The sequence below is a fragment of the Pecten maximus genome, chromosome 18 (assembly GCF_902652985.1).
Source record: "Pecten maximus chromosome 18, xPecMax1.1, whole genome shotgun sequence".
In the NCBI taxonomy this organism is placed as follows: domain Eukaryota; kingdom Metazoa; phylum Mollusca; class Bivalvia; order Pectinida; family Pectinidae; genus Pecten; species Pecten maximus.
Window position 1 is genome coordinate 27,305,144 of NC_047032.1, and position 24,406 is coordinate 27,329,549.

Consider the following 24,406-nt stretch of genomic DNA (forward strand, 5'->3'; position numbering starts at 1 on the left):
CGGCCACCTAAACATGGCTGGTGTGGCACTCACTGTAACTAAGCATTGTAATGGGGCCAAGATCAGTGTTAGTCTCTTCCATGTCCCCTAAACAGATTCTACAGGAGGTAGGGACTACTTTCAATTGGGACCTATAATTGTTATACAGTGAGGTACAGCACGCTTTATATTTGGACTCTTCCATGTCCCCTAAACAGATTCTACAGGAGGTAATGTTTAGTTACCTTGTGAGTAACAATTTGTCGCGTTACCTGGTAGGGTAACAATTTGTCGAGTTACCTGGTAGGGTAACAATTTGTCGAGTTACCTGGTAGGGTAACAATTTGTTGAGTTACCTGGTAGGGTAAGGATTTGTTGAGTTACCTGGTAGGGTAACAATTTGTCACGTTACCTGGTAGGGTAACAATTTGTCAAGTTACCTGGTAGGGTAAGGATTTGTTGAGTTACCTGGTAGGGTAACAATTTGTTGAGTTACCTGGTAGGGTAAGGATTTGTTGAGTTACCTGGTAGGGTAACAATTTGTCACGTTACCTGGTAGGGTAACAATTTGTCTAGTTACCTGGTAGGGTAACAATTTGTCGAGTTACCTGGTAGGGTAACAATTTGTCGAGTTACCTGGTAGGATAACAATTTGTCGAGTTACCTGGTAGGGTAACAATTTGTCAAGTTACCTGGTAGGGTAACAATTTGTCAAGTTACCTGGTAGGGTAACAATTTGTCTAGTTACCTGGTAGGGTAACAATTTGTCGAGTTACCTGGTCGGGTAACAATTTGTCGAGTTTCCTGGTAGGGTAACAATTTGTCAAGTTACCTGGTAGGGTAACAATTTGTCTAGTTACCTGGTAGGGTAAGGATTTGTTGAGCTCCATGTCCAGGAGTCGTAACTGATCTGGGATGAGAAGATCTGTGTCTCCATGGTCAAGGAAGTGGCACTTGATCTACAAACACAAGAAGTGCTCCATTATATCAGTAAACAGCATAACAAATTCATATGAAACCAGATATTTTTTTGTGAACACCCATTCCCCCTTGCTATGCATTGATTTTTTGCACCCCATTGACCTTTGACCTGCAGGTTAATTAAGGTCACACTTTGTAAGTGGGTTGATAAAGATATACAGTAACTTTCATTGGAGTACCTTTAAATCAAAAAAAAATATCAGAAAAATACTTTGACCTTAGACCCTGTGATTAAGGTCGAAGTGACCCTACAGCAATACATTGAACATTAGCTTCAGGTAATGCAAGTATCAAAATAAAAGAATTGCATTTATTTGACCTTTGACCTTGAAGTCAAGGTCACAGTGACCTAGAGCAGTGCACTGCAGATCGTCTTAAGTGGATGCAACTATGCTACAAAATTCATCAATATCTTCAAAAGCATAGATAGTTTGGCCTGGGCAAGAAATTGCTGAAAAACTTGCTTTTGATTAACCTTGAGTTCAAAGTCATAGTGATGTAACTGACGCAGGTATGCTCTAAGTTTTATCAAATATCTTCAAAGATTTAGCGAAGTTATGGCCATGACAAGAAATTATTGAAAAATTTCCACTTAATTGACCTTTGTCCTTGAGGTCAAGGTCACTGTGACCTAACAGCAATACAATGCACATTTTCTTTAAGTTATGCAACTACAAATGTATGTTTCATTACCATTTCTTCAACAGTTTAGAAGTGATGGCCCAGACAAGAAATTACAAAAATTCGCACCAATTTTACCTTGATCTTGAAACTAATGTTAATGAATTTTCAGTGAGAATTCCATATTTCTACAATCATTTATTATTCAAACAATACCCGATCTCAATTAAGCTGAAAGACAGGAGACTTTTGAAAATGTTACAGAATGCAAAAAATTATCTTTCTTTTTTTCAGTTGTTAATATTTATAATCTTTATTCGAAATTCAATTTTTTTTTTTGCAATTTTAGAAATTTTGTGTACAAACAGTTTAAAACAATTATTCATAAAAAGAATACAATGTTCCTGGAGATTGGAGAAGCTCTGGGAAGTATTTAGAGCAATTTTAATAGTCATCTATATATTAAGTCTCTATAATTTACCAGGAGAATTATTGGCATTACTTTTCTCACCTTTTTACCCTCGTTTTCAAGGACACGGACACGATGGAAGAGACCATCTACATATGCCACAAAAACACATCCCTCAACAATGGAACCATCCTCAGGTGCATCGTGGAACGCGGCTTCTAATTTTGTTTCTAGTTCGTCCAACTTTTCCTGTTAAAGTAATAAACAAGATTCTTAATTATCGTTTATGGAACCAAGACTCTTACATATATATGAACTAGATGTGTGGGAACGACCCACAGGTAACCAAGGTGATGATTGGAGTTTTTAGTGTTATCAGCTTGGTTAAGAGGTGCACGCATACCTTTTCAAAATGAGATTCTAAGTTGATGGTAAACCTTTTTCTGCATTTTTTAAAAACACCCAATGAAGCTAAGCTGCTGAAGGTTCTCCAATTCTGGTCATACTGTTTTTATGATAAATGTTTCTTCTAAATGACCATTACTTCGCAAAAATAATATTGAGCAAAACTAAATTAGAGCTTGACCTGCATATTACGATTATGCAAGAGGCCCATGGGCCTTACCGGTCACCTGAGCTTTGAAATATTTCTGTAAATTTGACCCTGCCCACCAGCCCCTGGGAGCCAATAATTGCATACCAGCAAACTGCCTTCCAAAACTGCTAATTCCAATAGAAATGACACAAATGATAGTCAAAAATGTTACTTCCTTATATAAACAACAGTAAAAGGTACCTCCTCCAAAGGGGCAAACATGAGACCCCAGGGCCATGAAATTCACAATTTTGGTAAAGCACCTAAGACCCTTCCACCTCTGAAGAGTATTTGATTCTACCTTATATGGGTCTTGAGAAGAAGATTTTTGAAATTTCAGTCAATTTGACCCTTTTTGGATGTGCCCATCAGCCTCTGGGGGTTAGTCAGGGCCAACATGTGCATACCATCAAACTGTCATCCCATGCTGATAATGGTAACCAAGTTAGAATGAATTCCAATAGAAATGAAACAAATGATGGTCAAAAATGTGATTTTCCTATATAAACTATAATAATGTTTACCCCCCTCCCTAGGGACAAACCTGAGATCCCAGGGTCATGAAATTCACAATTTTGGTAAAGCACTTGACAACCTTTCTATCTGTAAAGAGTATTTGATTCTACGATTGATTTTTGAAATTTTAGTCAATTTGACCTTTTTTGGCCCCGCCCCTCAGGCCCCTGGGGGGTGGGAACCATATAATTCATGATTTTGGTTGAAATTTAGCCATGGAAGCTTCCTGCCAAATTTCATTGAATTTGGTTGAGCGGTTTTGGAGAAGAAGTCGAAAATGTAAATTGTTTATGACGCACAACGGATGCCGGACGACGCCGGACAAAAGGCAATCGCAATAGGGCATTTGAGACTTCGTCTCAGGTGACCTAACAACTACATACCAAATAAAAGCAAAGTGTACAGTTATACCCCATCCCCCTCATCTATAAATCTGTCCACGAGTTCATGAGATATCTCACCAGGTGTAGATGATCTGATGATATGATATGAACTTAATCAGTGTAGGGTTTCATGATATATCTCGACATGTACACAAGCTTATGTCCCTGGCCTGTCACACTTCTGTGTATGTACACAAGTTTATGTCCCTGGCCTGTCACACCTCTGTGTATGGAGTTTCATAATATATCTTGACATGTACACAAGTTTATGTCCCTGGCCTGTTACACTTCTGTGTATGTACACAAGTTTATGTCCCTGGCCTGTCACACTTCTGTGTATGTACACAAGTTTATGTCCCTGGCCTGTCACACTTCTGTGTATGTACACAAGTTTATGTCCCTGGCCTGTTACACTTCTGTGTACCCTAACTCTTTGTGAGTTGTGGGTTTTCATTTCTTTCAAATGCATTAGTATGCACAATATGCACCTAGCATGAATCTCAATGGTTTTGTGGTTTTTTTTTAATGTGTCTGTATGCTCATAATCCGGCAAAGTTAGCCTGATAATTTTCGGCATGCACAAAACTACTATATATGAACTAAGTGTTAAACAGGTAATAAGTTAAAAATAACAGTCCACTATGTGTTTGTCGGGATAACCGGTTCATACACATTTATAGTATGATGGTCTCTTGGCACAAGTTATGAGCCCCCCCTAGCACAGATGTAACAGACACTGAACAAACGCATAGCGGATCCTGATGCAATGTTGCATAAATAAGTAACATTGGTCCTGTGATAAGAAAGCAAGTTGTACTTATGTTTAACCCTTGACAAATGCATGAATAGTGGTTTTGCAGAACATGCTGGGTTCACTTGAGATTTGGTATCAATATGATGGTCGGTGTAAATTACACGCATCAGGTATATGCTTCACATACGCACTGCATGCAGTAATTCGCAGCAAGAAAAATAGTGGTGTGCACTGCACACACAAATTATACACGCCTCAAACACTTAATTTGTTATTAACATGCTATATGTGGGTCCAACAAAGGTTAAAGTAATTGAAAATTTTTGAAATTTTGAGCATAGGGCTGCATATTAATAAAAATTTGTTATAAGGAACCATAAACACTTAAGAATATGCAAAAATGTGACAGGAGTTATATCACAGACAGACAGACAGACACAAAACAGACAGACACAAAACAGACAGACACAGAGACAATGAACTATAAACCACCATTTACTCGTTAAAGTTTTAGTTTTAGTGTGCATAATTAGTACAGTTCTACATCTGTATCCATTAGAGAGGAAATGAGCAGAAATAACATTATGAAGGAATGATGACCAAGGGCAACACTACATGTCCTCGGCAATGAAATGTTGAGGGTACATGAACTTACGCTGAATTCATCTCCAACAAGACGCAACATAACAGAGTCTGTATTTGAGTTGACAAACGAAACATACACATCCAACTGGCTGGTGTCAGGGATCACAAGGCCATCTAAAATTTTAAAAAATTCTCAGTAATATTTGACTTCGACCTTAATATTCATTTGAGGAATCAGCAAATTTAATATGCGTAAAGGTTCTAAATAAGGTTTTATAAAATAACATTGATTATAATTATCAATTTTGCAAACACTCACCTGGCTCTGTACTAGGTCCTGACTGGACACTCATAACCTAGCTCTGTATTAGGTCCTGACTGGACACTCACCTGGCTCTGTACTAGGTCCTGACTGGACACTCACCTGGCTCTGTACTAGGTCCTGACTGGACACTCACCTGGCTCTGTACTAGGTCCTGACTGGACACTCACCTGGCTCTGTATTAGGTCCTGACTGGACACTCACCTGGCTCTGTACTAGGTCCTGACTGGACACTCACCTGGCTCTGTACCAGGTCCTGACTGGACACTCACCTGGCTCTGTACGAGGTCCTGACTGGACACTCACCTGGCTCTGCATTAGGTCCTGACTGGACATTCACCTGGCTCTGTACTAGGTCCTGACTGGACACTCACCTGGCTCTGTATTAGGTCCTGACTGGACACTCACCTGGCTCAGTACTAGGTCCTGACTGGACACTCACCTGGCTCTGCATTAGGTCCTGACTGGACACTCACCTGGCTCTGTATTAGGTCCTGACTGGACACTCACCTGGCTCTGTGTTAGGTCCTGACTGGACACTCATCTGGCTCTGTACCAGGTCCTGACTGGACACTCACCTGGCTCTGTACTAGGTCCTGACTGGACACTCACCTGGCTCTGTACCAGGTCCTGACTGGACACTCACCTGGCTCTGTACCAGGTCCTGACTGGACACTCACCTGACTCTGTACTAGGTCCTGACTGGACACTCACCTGGCTCTGCATTAGGTCCTGACTGGACATTCACCTGGCTCTGTACTAGGTCCTGACTGGACACTCACCTGGCTCTGTATTAGGTCCTGACTGGACACTCACCTGGCTCTGTACTAGGTCCTGACTGGACACTCACCTGGCTCTGTATTAGGTCCTGACTGGACACTCACCTGGCTCTGTATTAGGTCCTGACTGGACACTCACCTGGCTCTGTGTTAGGTCCTGACTGGACACTCACCTGGCTCTGTACCAGGTCCTGACTGGACACTCACCTGGCTCTGTACTAGGTCCTGACTGGACACTCACCTGGCTCTGTACCAGGTCCTGACTGGACACTCACCTGGCTCTGTACCAGGTCCTGACTGGACACTCACCTTACTCTGTACTAGGTCCTGACTGGACACTCACCTGGCTCTGCATTAGGTCCTGACTGGACACTCACCTGGCTCTGTACTAGGTGCTGACTGGACACTCACCTGGCTCTGTACTAGGCCCTGACTGGACACTCACCTGGCTCTGTACTAGGTGCTGACTGGTCAACCCTGGTCACTAAGCCAGATTCCACCATCATCTGATTAATGCTGACAGTCTTGTCTGGGTCTGAGTAGAATAACTCTACTTCACACACACCATCTTCTGTAATACCACAGTATACATTTAAAACAGTTGAGTCTGCAGGACAGGTACCCCAAAAGTCTCTTTTTTTCTCTATTAAGCTATTATTTTGTTTCCATGACAATTTCAGGCAGTTTTATTGTGGTAAGTAAAATGCCTGACAAAGGACAAGTATGAAAGGCAGAGTTCATCACAATGAAAACAGAGATCTACAATATCTTGTTTACCTTAATCTCTTCAATATCTCTTAATCTTAATGGTCACTATCTGTAGATCTAATGGAAATCAACACTGAGTGAATAAAGATTTTTCTGTGAAGAACAAATATTTCAACCGGAAATTTTGTAAGTAATTTTTCTGTGAAGAGCAAATATTCAAACTAGTCATTTTGTTATATGTTTACAAGAAGAAACATTTGGAGGTGTAAATTACATCTGTTGTTCAATTCTTTTTTCATATTCAGAAAGTCATATATATATTCTACCCAGAAATTGTCTCTTGAACGTCTGTAATCAATTGTGACAAATTTTCTGCTATACAGAAGATATAAAGAATAGATACCCAACATACACTAAGTTAATGTTCTGGGATCTACTTACAGTTTCACAAAATATTGAATATTCTCCTAGGGTTCATTGAAAATATGTCCCAAGTATTGGGAACAATAGATCCATTGTTTGTATTAATATTTTTCATGATCGTGATGTGTTATAGATTCCCAGAGCCTTGTTCTACTGTAACTAACTACATGTCACATCGTGTACCTGTGAAGCCATGGGTTAGGGCAAGCAGAACCTTGTTCTAATGTAACTAACTACATGTCACATCGTGTACCTGTGAAGCCATGGGTTAGGGCAAGCAGAGCCTCCTCCTGGGTCAGCTCCAGAAACTTCTTCTGTGACTCTTCTGTCCAGAGTCCATCCTGTAAAAACAAATGTTTAAAGTCCGAGATACTGCAGACTGAATGTTACTGACATTGTACGTTTAAATATACCTGTCAAGGATCAAATGTTGACAAACTGGAGATCTCCAGTTTGAGGACTTTCCTCAGAGCTTTGACAGATCCTAATGCCATTGTTAACAGTTTTATGGTTTGGAGATAAATCTAATTAATAACATGTTTAACAATATAGATGTTTTATCACTATACTTATACCTGTAAAGGTTTGACTCCATAAAGACTACAGTACACAGCCTGAACCGGGAAAGCAGCCGACTTCTCACAGAGCCACTGCATAGAGCTTGGGAAACACTTTTCTGTATTACCGAAGTCGACGTAGAGCACTTCAACACCACACTGAAACCAAAGACATCCACAATTAACACATGGAAAAGTTCACTGAAGTATAGATAATTAGCTTATCCATGCTTGTTTTGAAACCACTGATATTAATTGAATTATGTGAGAACCGAGAACAAAATTGTTTTTATCGAAAAGAGAAAATCTGATAAAAGAAAACAAAATCTGCAGATTGTAAATATAAAGATAAAATCTGATAAAAGAAAACAAAATCTGCAGATTGTAAATATAAAGATAAAATCTGATAAAAGAAAACAAAATCTGCAGATTGTAAATATAAAAGATAAGACTTACACCAATGTCATCTTTGGCGAGGACTTCAGCTCTGCTCCAACTTCCATCAGTGCTGTACATGGAAGCACAGAATCTACCCGGAGACAATTCTGATCGTGTGGGCTTTGTCCCCTAAAACATTTAACACATTCCACTGATTCACAAAGATTAACATTTTCTCCCGAAAATCATTACCGAAGAAAACTCACTTTGAGGTTAGAGGTTTGAGGTTTATTGCAAGAAAGGTTTCAGGCTTGCCTTATTTGAGGATAAGCCTAAGAAAAGTTTCCAAAGTCAGCTTGTTTGAGGTTAGATTTAAAAAAAGTTTTCAGAGTCAGCTTGTTTGATGTTAGATTTAAGAAAAGTTTTCAGGGTCAGCTTGTTTGAGTTTAAGTCTAAGAAAAGTTTCCAAAGTCAGCTTGTTTGAGGTTTGGTCTAAGAAAAGTTTCCAAAGTCAGCTTGTTTCAGGTTAGATTTAAGAAAAATTTTCAGAGTCAGCTTGTTTGAGTTGAAGCCTAAGGAAAGTTTTCAGAGTCAGCTTGTTTGAGGTTTGGTCTAAGAAAAGTTTCCAAAGTCAGCTTGTTTGATGTTAGATTTAAGAAAAGTTTTCAGGGTCAGCTAGTTTGAGTTTAAGCCTAAGGAAAGTTTTCAGAGTCAGCTTGTTTTAGGTTTGGTCTAAGGAAAGTTTTCAGAGTCAGCTTGTTTCAGGTTCGATCTAAGGAAACATTTCGACTCACCTTGTTGGAAGCCTGGGCAAAGAGGAGGGCAGAAATCTCCTCTATGGGTGAGTCTTCTCTCTGTACACAAAAGTACCCACAGTTGTGGAAAAATGTGATGTACACTGTCACCTTCTCACTACAACATACAAGGTATAATTCTCACATGTGCAAAGTCATACAGATTTTGATTCAACCATTTGCAGAAGACAATTACTTATTTATACCTAAATATATTGATTAACTTATCTGAAGATCTTTGCACAAAATTAAAATACTGAAATAGACAAAGAACAAATTCACTCTTAGACTATTGAAAATGAGGTTTGGGTTCACCAAGTGAACAGCCAGGGTCATTTTGAGGTGGTGTATCCTTGTAGTAGCTGATTGCTACCTCACTGAACATATGGGTAACATACAGGAGACATGTCGCATGCTATGCAGAGCAATGAGAGAAAAGCCTCTTGCCCAAGGACACAACCATGACAGCACAGGCAGGGAGCATCCCATTTCATACATCTTATACATAGGCTGATGCTCTAACCTACTCTGCCATTTTGGCCCCTTTAAGTTCTAAATGACAAAACCGAATAGCTTTTGTATATACTCACTCTAATGGCAGTGGTTCTCCTTTGGGAATTTTAAGATCCTGCAAAAGAACATTCTAAATTTATGGAAAAAAGAAAATGAAAGCATACATGTGTACATGATTACAAGTAAAAAAAAAAGCTTCTGGTCAATTATTTCATTCAACGCTTCTTTCCCTATTTACATATTTTGATTTAAATAAGGCCTAGTCATATCTCATTATCTCAAAGTCAGTGGGGTCAGGAAAAAAACTTTGAGGAGGTCGAAGTATTTGAGGTAACCAAGTTTATTTTACATAGAAGTTTTGAGTTAAGCACAGTTTTTGAGTTATCAGCATTTGAGATAAACATGGACCATGTCACTCCCACCGAAATCCCATGAATCACATAGATTATTGTACTGAAATGCATGAAATATGTTGAAATAGATGCACATTTTCAAGGTTATAGATCTTCATTGTGTATCTAAACCAAATCAGACCTGATCAAGCTGTAAATTAGATCAACAGTTTGACAATGAACGCTTACAGAAGATTTCATACCCAAGATTACTGTTAGATGGTGGCAGAGTTATCTACCCTTACCTTAATTCTGTAAGAGCAGGTGTTCCTTACCTCGATACATACATGCCATATTTTTGGGAGACCAATAAGGGAGATTGATGATTATTTTAAGGGAATTTTGCCTAAAATAAGGGAGATTTGTGCGCGACATAAATATCGACATTTTTACTCAATTTTTTAGCAATTAACTAATTTTGAAAGTGATAAAGAATATTTGTATTTATTTTAGATATTAATCATATTGTATATGCAAACAACAAAAAGTTGTATAAGGTAAAAAATGCAATAAGTATACATTCAGATTCTGATGATATGAATTTTTTTCCGATTTTTTTTATGTAACACAAAAAGTTTCACAGCTTTATGCACATTGCATAACAGCATTTGAAAAGGGTATATTATAATTACATGTAGCTAAAGATTAAGACAAGCAAGTTATTCATTTATCAGTTTGGATTTTCTTAAAATTAGAAAGCTTGATCCACTCCGAGGGAACACATCAGTTGTAAAAATCACCATGAAATGTCCTGTGGGATACCTTATGTTGGACCATTTAGATATAAAAATATTCCAAGTGTGCAAGTGTATACATGAAATTATGAGAACGGAAGATGTTAATGTTAGGAGACTGCAGTAAATCTTATCACGATCATTCTAGATTTTGTATATTGTCTCTGTCATGGACTGTACAGTCATTGTAAACACCATGATTGACCACTTTGTAACGACCAACAGATGTGCTAATTTTGATAGTTTTCTAAAAGAAATTATCGGATTTCATCTTGCTATCACTGATCAACGATACACATGGTAAATGAAAAACACGTGTGATTTTGCGTCTGACCAGACTCTGTATCAATTACCATCATCAAAGTATGGTCCTAAAAGAAAACAAACCATAATTCAAGTCTGTTAGCTAAGGGGGTTAAAATTGTTTGTAAGCGACTTGCCTTTATTTCATGGTGATAGATATTCTAGCGTAAACATAACACTAGCCAGAGCTTCGTGTGAAAGCCGTGTCCAACAGGCGCCATTTTGATTGAGTGATCACGTGAACAGATGGATCACGTGATTGCTAAATTTAGCCAAATCTCGCGAGAAAAACACTGTATTGTAAACAAAAATGGCGTCGGCAAAAATACCGGAGGGAATTACAAAATACGGGAATTTTGGCTCTCCTGCCGGGAGGAAATAAATGACTTGAAAATAAGGGAGATTTTGTCTCACGCCGGGAGGTATGGCATGTATGTCGATAATTGAAGAGTTATCTGCCCTTTGCTGTATTTCTGTGACAGCAGATGTTCCTTACCTTGATAATGGAAGAGTTATCTGCCCTTTGCTGTATTTCTGTGACAGCAGATATTCCTTACCTTCATAATGAAAGAGTTATCTGCCCTTTGCTGTACTTTTGTGACAGCAGATTTTCCTTACCTTCATAATGGAAGAGTTATCTGCCCTTTGCTGTACTTTTGTGACAGCAGGTTGTGTTGTTGGTAAGGGTGGCTGGTAGGTTAACTGAGGGACAACAGGTGATGATGTTACTTTTGAAGGTTGGGCTGCCCTGGAGGTCTGACTGACAGGTTTTGTTGCCTCTTGATTTGTCTGTGACACCGGTGTGATGATTTCATTGTCTGGTACTGCACTCCTATAATAAACAGACAATGTTACAAGTTAAACTACACTTTATAGAATTTCCCTTCAGAAGCTTTGTACAGTGGTTGTGTATAACATGAACGGAAATTGTCTAAGATCTAGCGATATAACCTTTACATTTATTATGGTTATTGTACAGATAATGATATAAATTGAACTTCCTGCTAACACCATGACATAACCAATAAATGCATAATGAACTACAAGTTACAGACCTGAATTGTTCTATCTATTTGAATAATCAACACTCCAGAACTTAACTAGAACTTTTGTCCGGGGGCCAACTCATACCCCAAAATGTGGTCTCTATGGCAAAAAAACTGATGCAGTTGAATTTGCAGTCCCTAAAACCCCTATAAACCAATTTTCAAAGAAATCACACAATATCTAAATTTCGACCAATCAGAAACTTCCATGTGGTTACTTTGGCAGCCGAACCCATACAATTGAATTTGCAGTCCCCTTATACTCCTATATACAAATTTTCATGAAACTTTGACAAAAGTAAAATTTCAAGCAATTTTGACCAATCAAAGCCAGTAAATGGCGACCATTTTCTAAAAATCTGAAACTGAGGTTGCAAAAGTGAACAGTGGTGAACATGTATACCAAATTTCATCAAAATCAGACAATATTTAAATTTTGACCAATCCGAGGATAGGAAATGGCAGCCATATTGTTTTTTCCAAATATAAACACTGCCATTGTTTTCGCAGTACCATACTACATCTACAATGTACATGCTAAACTTCATCAAAATCGAACAATATCTAAATTTCGACCAATCAGAAGTCATCTCTATGGTGGCCCTTTTGTTTTCAATTTCAATTTTTTATACAAAATTAAAGTTAATCTTGTAACATTTTATGCAACAAAGTTTTATTGAATTCCATTTAATAGAAAAAAAGAGTTTGAGCGAATTAGACTGAGTTTTTGATCACTTATGTAATACTTTCTAGCTAATTCTTCTAATTCTGTTTTTGATTCATGCACACAACAAAAGGAAGATGTTACCTGAAAATACCTAACCAACATAGAATGATTACCTAAAACCAGCTTACTCACTATTTTACCTTAAAGTTTTAAACAGTTATGTGATCGGTATACTTCCTGTAATTATACATCAGATTGTGTGCTTGGCATTCAACAATGTTAAGGTATGGGTTTCAATTCTAATGATGACAGAACTTGTATTTTGTTCTTATCAAAAAAAAACATTTCCCCTTTCTATATATGAATATACAGGTCAATTAAACTGATTCATCATCATACAACTTACAAGTACATACTAGAAACCATATTGGCACCTGGAAAACAAACAAATGTTATGACTCCTATAAGACTTCAAAGAGTAACAAGAATTTCTGATAAGGTACAAATAAGAAACTTACTCCTGTATGGAAGCCACATCCTTCCACTGTTTGATGAGGCTAAACAGGTGATCTGGTGGGTCCTCCTTGAACCGGTCCTTGTAAAGCTCCAGCATACGTTTCTTCCATAGACCATTTGCTTTGTTGCATAACAACTACAAAAGAGAATCCCCATATCACAGATAAAGGTTATGATTAATGGACAAACAAGGACATTCAAGTCTCTCCATCATGTCTCAAATGTAAGATAACGTTCGATGGAGACAGTTTTATTACAGAACAAGAGGTCCAGTGGGCCTGTATCGCTGACCTGCCACTTATGCATTTTTAAAGTAGAAAACATCTTCATTGCCAATATATGAGAGTAAGCTAATTTGACTCTTTTGAATATATTCTTTAAAACCATCATCCCAGCATGCTACTGGACTCCTAGCATGACCCTGGACTTTTTTTCATTATGGTTATTGTACAGATATCCTTTTTTTACAGATTCAACCTCTGTGACCATAAGTAGGTCATGGACATTAATTTAAATAAACTTAGATAGCCTTTTATCCAAGCATGCTACAAGCCCCATGTCATGATTCCTTAGGCAGGTGAGATGTAATTACGGAAAATGATTATACCATCATCACCTTAAGTTACTACATAATTTCATGAACTTGATATCTTACTCCATAGAATATGACTTTGGATTTATGTCATACTGCCTTACTATAGCATACATCTATATAGAAATCAAATCTATGTCAGCCATGTTTTAATATCTACTTTCCAAAAATACCTCTTCTTTCATGCTTTAAGCGTGACTAAGTCAATCAAGCAAATCTGAAATCTAGCTGGGGGGGGGGCTAAAATGGGGCTGACAGTGGGCTAAACTCTGTGTACCATGGAATTAGACAAGAATATGGATACAGAATTTTTTTTTATTTATGTCTTAAATATCTTACATCGACTATGAAACAGTTTTATTAATCATTCTTGTAGGGCTGGATATGGTAATTCCAATGTAGTCATGGCGACTATGAAAAACACTTAACATTTTCACATTTTACACCAGGAGAGAGAGAAGGGAGCTATACTCGAAGATGGATGATTTTTAACAGAAAAGCTTAGAGGGTGTTTATTAGGAGAAAGAGGTAATCAAATATGTTATTCCTAACAACAGTCATCAGCAGTTACAAGGACGAAGTAAACAAACATGGTTATTCCTAACAAGTCATTAGCATTCAGCACAACAGAACCTTTCTCAAATTAATTTTCCTTTTATTATACCAGTGGGAGAACTCAACAGTAGAAGCACAAGAGCATTACTCTAAGATCCTGGTAGTTTTTGTTCCTCTGGTATATATACATTCTGTTTTCTATTTGGAGTTTGTCTTTGTCATTATGCAATGAAACAGGTAATTCATATTCAACACATTCACGTACACTCTGAATAAATACAACAACAATTTTCTCAGCAAGTGAAACCAAGCCATGAACAGTGAAGGTGATCTACACTACAAATATTTAAATGTCCTGGGCTCGATCCCTATACACGTCAGCTTAACACAGGGTGGTTGGAAATCTGGAAAAAAACACATTCCAGTTGATTTTGACATTACTTGCATTATCTAACTGGAGACAGAATATATGTACCATCCCATGGTTCAAAATGATCATGTTATTATAACATTAAAATATTCAAATTTCTGAACAATATTTTTATGAAAGTCAAATTAACATACTAAGCTGACTAAGCTTTGTATCTTTTTTACTGATCTTGCAGTGAAATACTAGGTGATCAATACATTACTTACAGAAAAATTATTATCTTTGAAGCTCTGTCAACTTAAAAAATCCTTATTTTATTTGTCTTTATTTCCCTCAAATTTTCTTTCAATGTAAAAAGAACTGTACAAATGTCGTTATTTTTTTGAATCTTTTTAAATGAATAAGTTTAAAGTCTATTGCTTAATTTGATTTTCTGGTTGAATTATTTAAAATGATAATTTTATATTAAGATAGTTAAGTTTGTCCCAGTAAGAACAGCCTTACTTTCGTGGATTACTGCAGCCATTGTGTTCTGATATAAGGTAAAATTAATATTGATAAAGGAATCAAAGGAAGGCCATCAATGGGACCCCGAGTAGAGCAGACAATGTAGGAAACACACTTGGGGTACGTCTTTACAGATTTATCTTATATGGACTAAACATTCTCCAGATCCCCAACTCACTGTATATTATACAGATATTGAGCGCGTGTAAACTCATGAGACAATTTGAAGGGAAAAAAAGAATACAATAATGATCAAATACAGTAATTTGTCAATATAGATACAAGTATTCTGGATGGAACCAAAGCACAGGGTTAAGAAAATATGTTAACATTGTATGATTACACAGCCACAGAACACGTTCATCAATTAACATAACATAGTGATATAAAGTGATCATTTTTACACAGGTACCAAGCTGTACAGCAAAGGAATATAAAACAGACATACTGTAAAGTCATCACTTTTTTCATCGATACTTAATAGATACAACACAGGAACATGAAAAATTATGTTAAATACATCCAGCTTTACTCTCTAACCAGAGATCCTGCTACTTGGCTGAAGGGAGATTCCTGTTTGCCTGAGTAAGGAAGGTGCCCTTATTATTTTCACTAATCTAGCCTTCAAAATGTCTTCCCGCACAAACATGATCACAACCCAGGTTCCTCTGAGCCCTCCTACTGCTTGTGTGAATGTGGAGAGTATAGGTCACCTTACTAGCAGGATTTTCCCTTTAGCCTAGTGGTAGGCTGTTTGCCTGGAGAGGTCGCTAGTTCGAGCCCCAGTGCTGGCAGGTCCTTCCCGTTACAGATTTGGTACCATTTACCACTCCCAAGTGAAAGCTAAAGGAGGTTGAGAGGCTTCCTTAGAGCTAAAGGACCTGGGATGTGGTTGTCTTTGGAGGTGAAGACATTATGAAGGAGGGAGTAGTGTAAAAGTGGAGTGGATAGGGCACTCTAATTTCCCTTGTTATTCAAATTTACAATAGGCTTTAGAAAATGATAAAACTCGCTACAGAAAGCACACAAGAACAAGAATTACACAGCTACTTGACCTTCACAACATCAGAAATCCACTTGAACTTTTCACTTTTTACAGCAAATGCAAAACAATTTACATTGACTTATATAAATCACACTTGTTGGCCAGGATTGTAGCAGGAAAGGAGTTGTCTAACTGTGGGAGGAAATAGGAGTACCCGGGGAAAACTCGCGTGATCAGGCAGGTGACCCCATACCTTTTCACGTCTGATCAGGGAATCGAACCCCTGCCACCTAGGTGAAAGGCAAGTGTGTTACTACTGAGCCCAACGACCACCTAGAACTCAACTTCAATACCAAACGAAAACTGAGATTAATTCAGTAATTATACTGCTTTGAAGCAGATCAAAGATGAAGAAATCATGACATTACAATTATGAGTTGTACACTTAGAAATGAACTCAATATGGTCTGAGGACCCATTTAAAATCTTAAGTTTCAGATAAATGTAAATTACTAAATTGTCAGGATTAATGATAATGTTTACTTAGTAAATTCATATCAATAATTCCCATAAAGAGTTTTAAATCAATTTTCCTGTTGTACATGTACAGTATATGTGCCCAAATGCATTGTTAGTCTACCGATTTTTTAAACGAAAAATTCCCATCCAAGCTGGACATTCTATTACTACTATTAACAAATAAACTTGGTGATTTCAGATACTTACAATGTAACAATTTATATCTTAATAGAATATGCATACATTTTTGAGAATATCGCTATCATAAAGATACTGTTGATTGAATGACAACCTAATGATGCTTTAGAGACATAAAATGTCATGCCTGTATTATACCTATGTGAACCTGTGTATGGTACACCTTTACAGGTGTGGTGGTAGATCTACCTGAGTGGATGGTCCGCCAGGTAAGGTATTTACCTGTAAACTTGTACACTCTCTCAAATGGCAAATGGATGTTGCATGTACGTTCTCATTACCTGATGTGATTTTTGACAAACTGATTTTTTCATCATGGTTGGGAATTTGTACGTCACCGACTCCAGGTAGGCATATCATTGTTTTACACCTGAAATTTACTTACTTGTGCATATACAAGTATCTAAATATAACAACACAGGTACAAAAACCAATATTAGCATGTAACAGAAGAATACAGTATACACTTGTATTAACAAAAGGTGCATTGTTTGTTTTTTCATGTGAAATATCCTTTGTATTTAAGCCAATGCTTGGTGTATGGGTCCACAGCCATATCAAAATTATATAACAGGTGTGTAGTTGTGAGTTTTGATATCAGCTGAACTTGTAGTGTGTAGTTGTGAGTTTTGATACCAGCTGAACTTGAAGTGTGTAGTTGTGAGTTTTGATACCAGCTGAACTTGTAGTGTGTAGTTGTGAGTTTTGATACCAGCTGAACTTTAAGTGTGTAGTTGTGAGTGTTGATACCAGCTGAACTTGTAGTGTGTAGTTGTGAGTTTTGATACCAGCTGAACTTTAAGTGTGTAGTTGTGAGTTTTAATACCAGCTGAACTTGTAGTGTGTAGTTGTGAGTTTTGATACCAGCTGAACTTGTAGTGTGTAGTTGTGAGGTTTGATACCAGCTGAACTTGTAGTGTGTAGTTGTGAGTTTTGATACCAGCTGAACTTGTAGTGTGTAGTTGTGAGGTTTGATACCAGCTGAACTTGTAGTGTAAAACAGACGTATTTCTCCTGGTAGTCTTTAGTCAGAATGCTCTGTGTCAGTGGGGGTGGTGATTAAGAGATATGGGTGGGGGTTGTTTTAGGATATGTGTGTCAGGTACTGTATGTTACACTGCCCTGCTCAGGTTACCAAAGTTCACACAATCAGTGAGATAGTACATTGAAGTGGCTCCATCAGCAGCCCTGGCATCTGTAGAACCTGCTGTCATACGACATTCACTGTCATATAGCACTGTCAGTTATAGACATGGTTGTCAAATGACCTTCACTGTAGACTGTTGTCATACGACTTCCCTGTCATATAGCACTGTCATATATAGACATGGTTGTCAAATGACCTTCATTGTAGACTGTTGTCATACGACTTCCCTGTCATATAGCACTGTCAGTTATCGACATGGTTGTCAAATGACCTTCACTGTAGACTGTTGTCATACGACTTCCCTGTCGGTTGTCAAATTACCTTCATTGTAGACTGTTGTCATATGACATTCACTGTCATATAGCACTGTCATCTATAGACATGGTTGTCAAATGACCTTCATTGTAGACTGTTGTCATACGACTTAACTGTCATGTAGCCTTATTACCTGTAGCCCCACCCTCTGTAGACATGGTTGTCAAATGACCTTCGCTGTAGACTGTTGTCATACGACTTAACTGTCATGTAGCCTTCTTACCTGTAGCCCTACCCTCTGTAGACATGGTTGTCAAATGACCTTCGCTGTAGACTGTTGTCATACGACTTAACTGTCATGTAGCCTTATTACCTGTAGCCCTACCCTCTGTAGACTGTTGTCATACGACTTAACTGTCATGTAGCCTAATTACCTGTAGCCCCACCCTCTATAGACATGGTTGTCAAATGACCTTCGCTGTAGACTGTTGTCATACGACTTAACTGTCATGTAGCCTAATTACCTGTAGCCCCACCCTCTATAGACATGGTTGTCATTACCTGTAGCCCCACCCTCTGTAGACACGGTTGTCATTACCTGTAGCCCTACCCTCTGTAGACATGGTTGTCATATGACTTTTGCTATCTTGAGGACATGCATTTTGCAAAAAACTGAAGATTTTCATCAATAATTTTCTATTACATTCAATGTACTGCTTTAACTGGCATTACCAGTTGCAGTTCCTGCAGTGTCATAACACAGGCAAGGTACATTATCTTAAAATAAACACACCAACACCATCAACAGAAGAAAATACTAGTCAAGGCCCTTATATCTTACAAAACCACACCAACACCATCAACAGAAGAAAATACAGAACAAGCTTGATGCAAATAATCAGACATTACATCCAGCATTGCTCCGATTTATGTTTTAGAAATTTAAAAATTTGACTTTGGGTCATGTGAGTTTTAAACGATATAGATAACATCTACCAAGTTTCAGCACAATTTATTCACAACATCAGTACTATGCACTGGAAAAGGCATAGCCAACTGTTTTTACTAGTTATGCAACTCTCGGTGGATTTGTTTTAAAAACGTTTTGAATATTTTATTTAAAAGTACATGTAAATTTGAAACAAAACCCTTATATAGACAGACACACTAACGTACAGATCAAACGAGCTGTTATACAAATTATTTAGAAGTGTACTTAGGTTGATGTGTCTTTACCTTCTGCGGTTGGTGGGCAATTGAGACAACCAGTGTCAAACACTGTCAGAGAGATCCCAGCCTTGTACATGGTATCTATCTCGACAAACAGACTGTACAAATACTGACAGGGTTTATTACCCGGTCTTATTTATATTTACAACATCTAAATCACATAATGATGGATGCTTTCATCGGCTTCTCAAATTAAATGTCTACCTAGTTTGTATACCTATACACTGACAGTGCTTTGAGCCACAGGGGCATGAGGTACTTGACATGTTCCTATGACTAAGGATGAGAATCAACCCCTTAAGGTCACTCTCAGTGATGAAGGGGTCGGACTGTGGGGTTAATTGTCTTGACTTGATGGGTTCTATGAGGCAGAGTGAAAGATTAACCCATTGCTCCAAAGCCGAGATCACTTTGTCTGACCGTGGAGTTAACTTTTCATTCTGGGTCATACAAACCTGTCAAGCCCCTGTGCTTTGAGCAACCCTGTACAACATTCTGAATGTTATTTCATATACAGAAGGTCATATACCATGAACTGAACAGACAAAGTATCATTAACAAAACACAAGTAGCTCAGTGAATTAGTATAATTTCATGTACCTTTACAAGATATAGGACGTTGTCTTCCTTCGTCATTTGTGTTGCTAAGTTATATATATCATCATTCGTGTTGCTAAGTTATATATATATATATATAACTTAGCAACACAAATGACAAAAGAATACAACTTTTTGACTTGTGCCCTGACCGGGCCTCGAACTCACGATCTACAGCATTATAAGCCCTTTCCCACTCAAGAATAGATAGTTCCCTGTATCTCCTAGTACATTAGCCTAGTATGTGCTTTAGATCTCTACTAAATCAAGTGAATACATTTTCGTAGTTCCCCATACATCTTTTTTTTTTATTAATATTTTCAGAAGTCTTCAAATCACATTTTTCATTTTTTAATTTTATTTTTCATTTTATTTTTTGATGAACTCACCATCAATGCAATGACAAATGAGGTAAGCAAAACACATCTGTCATGTTGTTAAATAACTGACATACTGACTAGTAACTGGTACTGCATATGAAGGCCATTCACCAACAACAGTCACAATGAAAATTATCACATACAATTGTATATGGGTAAAAAAAGGCTGAAATGTAGTGCTTTTAGTCTCTACTGATGTTTGCATTCCATTTCTGTAAAAGTCTGACAATGTTTATTAAAACCACACTTTTAAAGTGAGAATTGAACTACAAAGTTTTTCTTTTGTTGGTTATACAGCCCTTCTATGATGTAGACACACAAACCCAGTATGACAGATGTACAGCAGAATGCAGACAGTCCTAATCCCCCTCCAGGCTCACAAGTCCTCGGAGAACCATCCGACCAATTTCCTCATACCCAGAATCATACAACAGACTTACTTGTCCCTACCCCTGGGGATGGTGAGACAGAAGAAGCTAATAGCTCCCATGTGTTACGAGACTTTACCCAGGAGGATGAACTCAGTGATGTGACACTGCTGGTAGAGGGGACAGAACTCCACGTGCATCGCCAGTACCTGGCGGAGTGGTCTCCAGTGTGGAGGAGAATGTTTCTAGGCGGATTTCTGGAGCAGCAGGCTCGTCAGATCCCTCTTCCCGGTAAACGTATCAATGAGGTTACAGAACTACTGCACTGTATCTACCCATCACAGAAATCCATTTCAGGTATATGTTATGTTTTTATATACCCTCAAAACAAGCTTCACCTTCATCTGAGTTTTTTTTTCTTTTCTTTTGCTTGTCGTCAAACACCAGTCTAACCCCTACTTACTTTTTTCTCTAAAGAGTTGTCTCCCCATCTACAAAGGAATTGTTTAATCTCCCATGTTTCAGATGAGAATGTGAACTTTAGAAGTGCTTCAGCAGCATTTATCAATTTTCCTTTTTTCTGTAAAGTTGTCCCCCTTTACCAAGGAATAGTTACTCCCCTGCTTCAGTTGAGAATGTGAACCTTAGTAAGTACTTCAGCAGCCTTTAGCAATTTTACATTTTTTCTCTCTAAAAAGTTGTCTCCCCTTTACAAAGGAATTGTTATTGTCTCCCTTGTTTTAGATGAGAATGTGAACTTTAGTAGTACTTCAAGAGCCTTAACCAAGTTTACATTTTTTCTCTAAAGAGTTGTCTCCCTCTTACAAAGGAATCATTATGTCCCTTTTCAGATGAGAATGTCCGGTTCTTGTTGGAGTTAGCAGAGGAGTACCAGATAGATAAGATTAAACATCGCTGTGAGAATTTCCTCATCACCCAACAGAGCAGTCTAGAAGCACTTCACCTTGCCCAAAAGTTCAGACTACGCACACTCTATCGTCATTGTGTCAATTTCTCAAAGACAAAATCTTTAAGTGTACTTGAACGTAACCCTCACTATGCAAAACTCAGTGCAGAAACCAAAGTGGATGTGTTAAAAGCCAAAACAGAGATGCTGAGCGATTATGCCAGCAGTTTGGCAAAACAAGAGACGTCGCTGAGTCGTAAGTGTGACCTGCTAACAATGGAACGGGACAACATGAAAAGCAGTCTACAAGCGATTCATGGTATCTGGGGAGTGCCCAATAAACGATGTTACAAGCATGTGACAGACAAAGATTTCAACTTCTCCTGTTTGGATTGTAATGAGAACATAAATCGAGAGATCCGAGCTTTGTGTGGGAGGGGTCAGCATCTCCGTCGCTACTTCCCACCGAAGTAGAACAAACACGGACCCGATATGTCCCGTTATCAGTGATGTTTCATGCACACCTTTTTATTAAAGTAGGACAGAATTTATCACTTTTTCTACCGTTTAAACCAATGACATAATTTAAATATCCTATTTAGGAATAGCTATTCTAGAGATATATCCCCAAAAAGTACTATATAATATAGAGAAATATTCAGACCAAATGATATAATCCCTCAGCATGATACATCTTCAACATCTGGAAGTCAGTGGGGTCGTGAAAAAGCTTCAAACGTTTGAGGTAATCAAGTTTATTATATATATGTAGAAATTTTACTCTCAGAACTGAAATTTTCATTAAGATAAGCAGGGTCTTGAATTATCAGAGTTTGAGATAACAAAGCTTGACTGTAGTTACGCTATGGAGGGACAATATCTGGTATTCTGAAATTATCTTAAGTGACTGCTGCTCACATTGGAACCACGGCATTAGAAAGTATTATATACAGTGATAGTGGTACGGTGCTAAAATATCCTGTTAAAATTTTTATTAAAAAAGATAAATATACAACATTTTAATAATATGTATAAACTATCTAATTTTAACCATATATTTACTTCACTGCTGAAATAAATTACTTAGAAATAGTGTCATAGTTAATCTTCTGTTCGCATTACTACCAAGAGAATTACAGAACAATCTCAATTTTCTGCCACCAGTTGTTCAACCAAACATAAATACTGCTATTTCCCAACAATTATAATAAAAATAAAATTTGGTGTTTTATATACCGCTGTCTCAAAGTGAACGCTACATCACAATAATATATCTGTCTCATGTGAACGCTACATCACAGTAATACATCTGTCTCAAAGTGAACGCTACATCACAGTAATATAGCCATCTCAAAGTGAACGCTACATCACAGTAATATATCTGTCTCAAAGTGAACGCTACATCACAGTAATATAGCCATCTCAAAGTGAACGCTACATCACAGTAATATATCTGTCTCAAAGTGAACACTACACCACAGTTATATATCTGTCTCAAAGTGAACGCTACATCACAGTAATATATCTGTCTCAAAGTGAACACTACATTACAGTAATATATCTGTCTCCAAGTGAACACTACATCACAGTAATCAAAGTGAACGCTACATCACAGTAATATATCTGTCTCAAAGTGAACACTACATTACAGTAATATATCTGTCTCCAAGTGAACACTACATCACAGTAATATATGTCTCAAAGTGAACGCTACATCACAGTAATATATATGTCTCAAAGTGAACGCTACATCACAGTAATATATCTGTCTCAAAGTGAACGCTACATCACAGTAATATATGTCTCAAAGTGAACGCTACATCACAGTAATATAGCCGTCTCTAAGTGAACGCTACATCACAGTAATATATCTGTCTCAAAGTGAATGCTACATCACAGTAATATATCTGTCTCGAAGTGAACGCTACATCACAGTAATATATCTGTCTCAAAGTGAACGCTACATCACAGTAATATATGTCTCAAAGTGAACGCTACATCACAGTAATATATCTGTCTCAAAGTGAACGCTACATCACAGTAATATATCTGTCTCAAAGTGAACACTACATCACAGTAATATATCTGTCTCAAAGTGAACGCTACATCACAGTAATATATCTGTCTCCAAGTGAACACTACATCACAGTAATCAAAGTGAACGCTACATCACAGTAATATATCTGTCTCCAAGTGAACACTACATCACAGTAATATATCTGTCTCAAAGTGAACGCTACATCACAGTAATATATCTGTCTCAAAGTGAACGCTACATCACAGTAATATATCTGTCTCAAAGTGAACGCTACATCACAGTAATATATCTGTCTCAAAGTGAACACTACCTCACAGTAATATAGCCATCTCAAAGTGAACGCTACATCACAGTAATATAGCCGTCTCAAAGTGAACGCTACATCACAGTAATATATCTGTCTCAAAGTGAACGCTACATCACAGTAATATATCTGTCTCTAAGTGAACGCTACATCACAGTAATATATCTGTCTCAAAGTGAACGCTACATCACAGTAATATATCTGTCTCAAAGTGAACACTACCTCACAGTAATATAGCCGTCTCAAAGTGAACGCTACATCACAGTAATATATCTGTCTCAAAGTGAACACTACCTCACAGTAATATAGCCATCTCAAAGTGAACGCTACATCACAGTAATATAGCCGTCTCAAAGTGAACGCTACATCACAGTAATATATCTGTCTCAAAGTGAACGCTACATCACAGTAATATATCTGTCTCTAAGTGAACGCTACATCACAGTAATATATCTGTCTCAAAGTGAACGCTACATCACAGTAATATATCTGTCTCAAA

At 37.7% G+C, this 24,406-nt stretch overlaps 2 protein-coding genes across 4 annotated transcripts in view; one reads left to right on the top strand and one right to left on the bottom strand.

The window, feature by feature from the left end:
- LOC117316104 overlaps positions 1-24,406 on the bottom strand; it is an 84,515-nt gene that overhangs the window by 13,034 nt on the left and 47,075 nt on the right. For all 3 annotated transcript variants that reach the window (XM_033870595.1, XM_033870593.1, XM_033870596.1), the window contains 11 exons: positions 12,958-13,091; positions 11,345-11,558; positions 9,375-9,412; positions 8,785-8,902; positions 8,069-8,179; positions 7,631-7,771; positions 7,309-7,396; positions 6,370-6,495; positions 4,894-4,997; positions 2,093-2,239; positions 840-938 (listed from right to left, as the gene is read on the bottom strand). In XM_033870595.1, coding sequence (XP_033726486.1) covers positions 840-938; positions 2,093-2,239; positions 4,894-4,997; positions 6,370-6,495; positions 7,309-7,396; positions 7,631-7,771; positions 8,069-8,179; positions 8,785-8,902; positions 9,375-9,412; positions 11,345-11,558; positions 12,958-13,091 — 1,320 coding nt within the window. The remainder of the gene's footprint in view (positions 1-839; positions 939-2,092; positions 2,240-4,893; positions 4,998-6,369; positions 6,496-7,308; positions 7,397-7,630; positions 7,772-8,068; positions 8,180-8,784; positions 8,903-9,374; positions 9,413-11,344; positions 11,559-12,957; positions 13,092-24,406) is intronic.
- On the top strand, positions 16,915-22,658 carry LOC117316105 (BTB and MATH domain-containing protein 38-like). The gene is made up of 3 exons (XM_033870597.1): positions 16,915-17,028; positions 20,588-21,015; positions 21,510-22,658. Exons 2-3 carry the CDS (start codon positions 20,619-20,621, stop codon positions 22,037-22,039), a joined length of 927 nt encoding a protein of 308 aa, XP_033726488.1. The 5' UTR covers positions 16,915-17,028; positions 20,588-20,618; the 3' UTR covers positions 22,040-22,658.

Bases quoted from the DNA above. Each gene is read 5' to 3' on its own strand.
- LOC117316105 (XM_033870597.1), top strand. From the start codon at position 20,619: ATGACAGATGTACAGCAGAATGCAGACAGTCCTAATCCCCCTCCAGGC. The intron at 21,016-21,509 runs GTATATGTTATG...GTCCCTTTTCAG, and splicing joins ATCACAGAAATCCATTTCAG to ATGAGAATGTCCGGTTCTTG.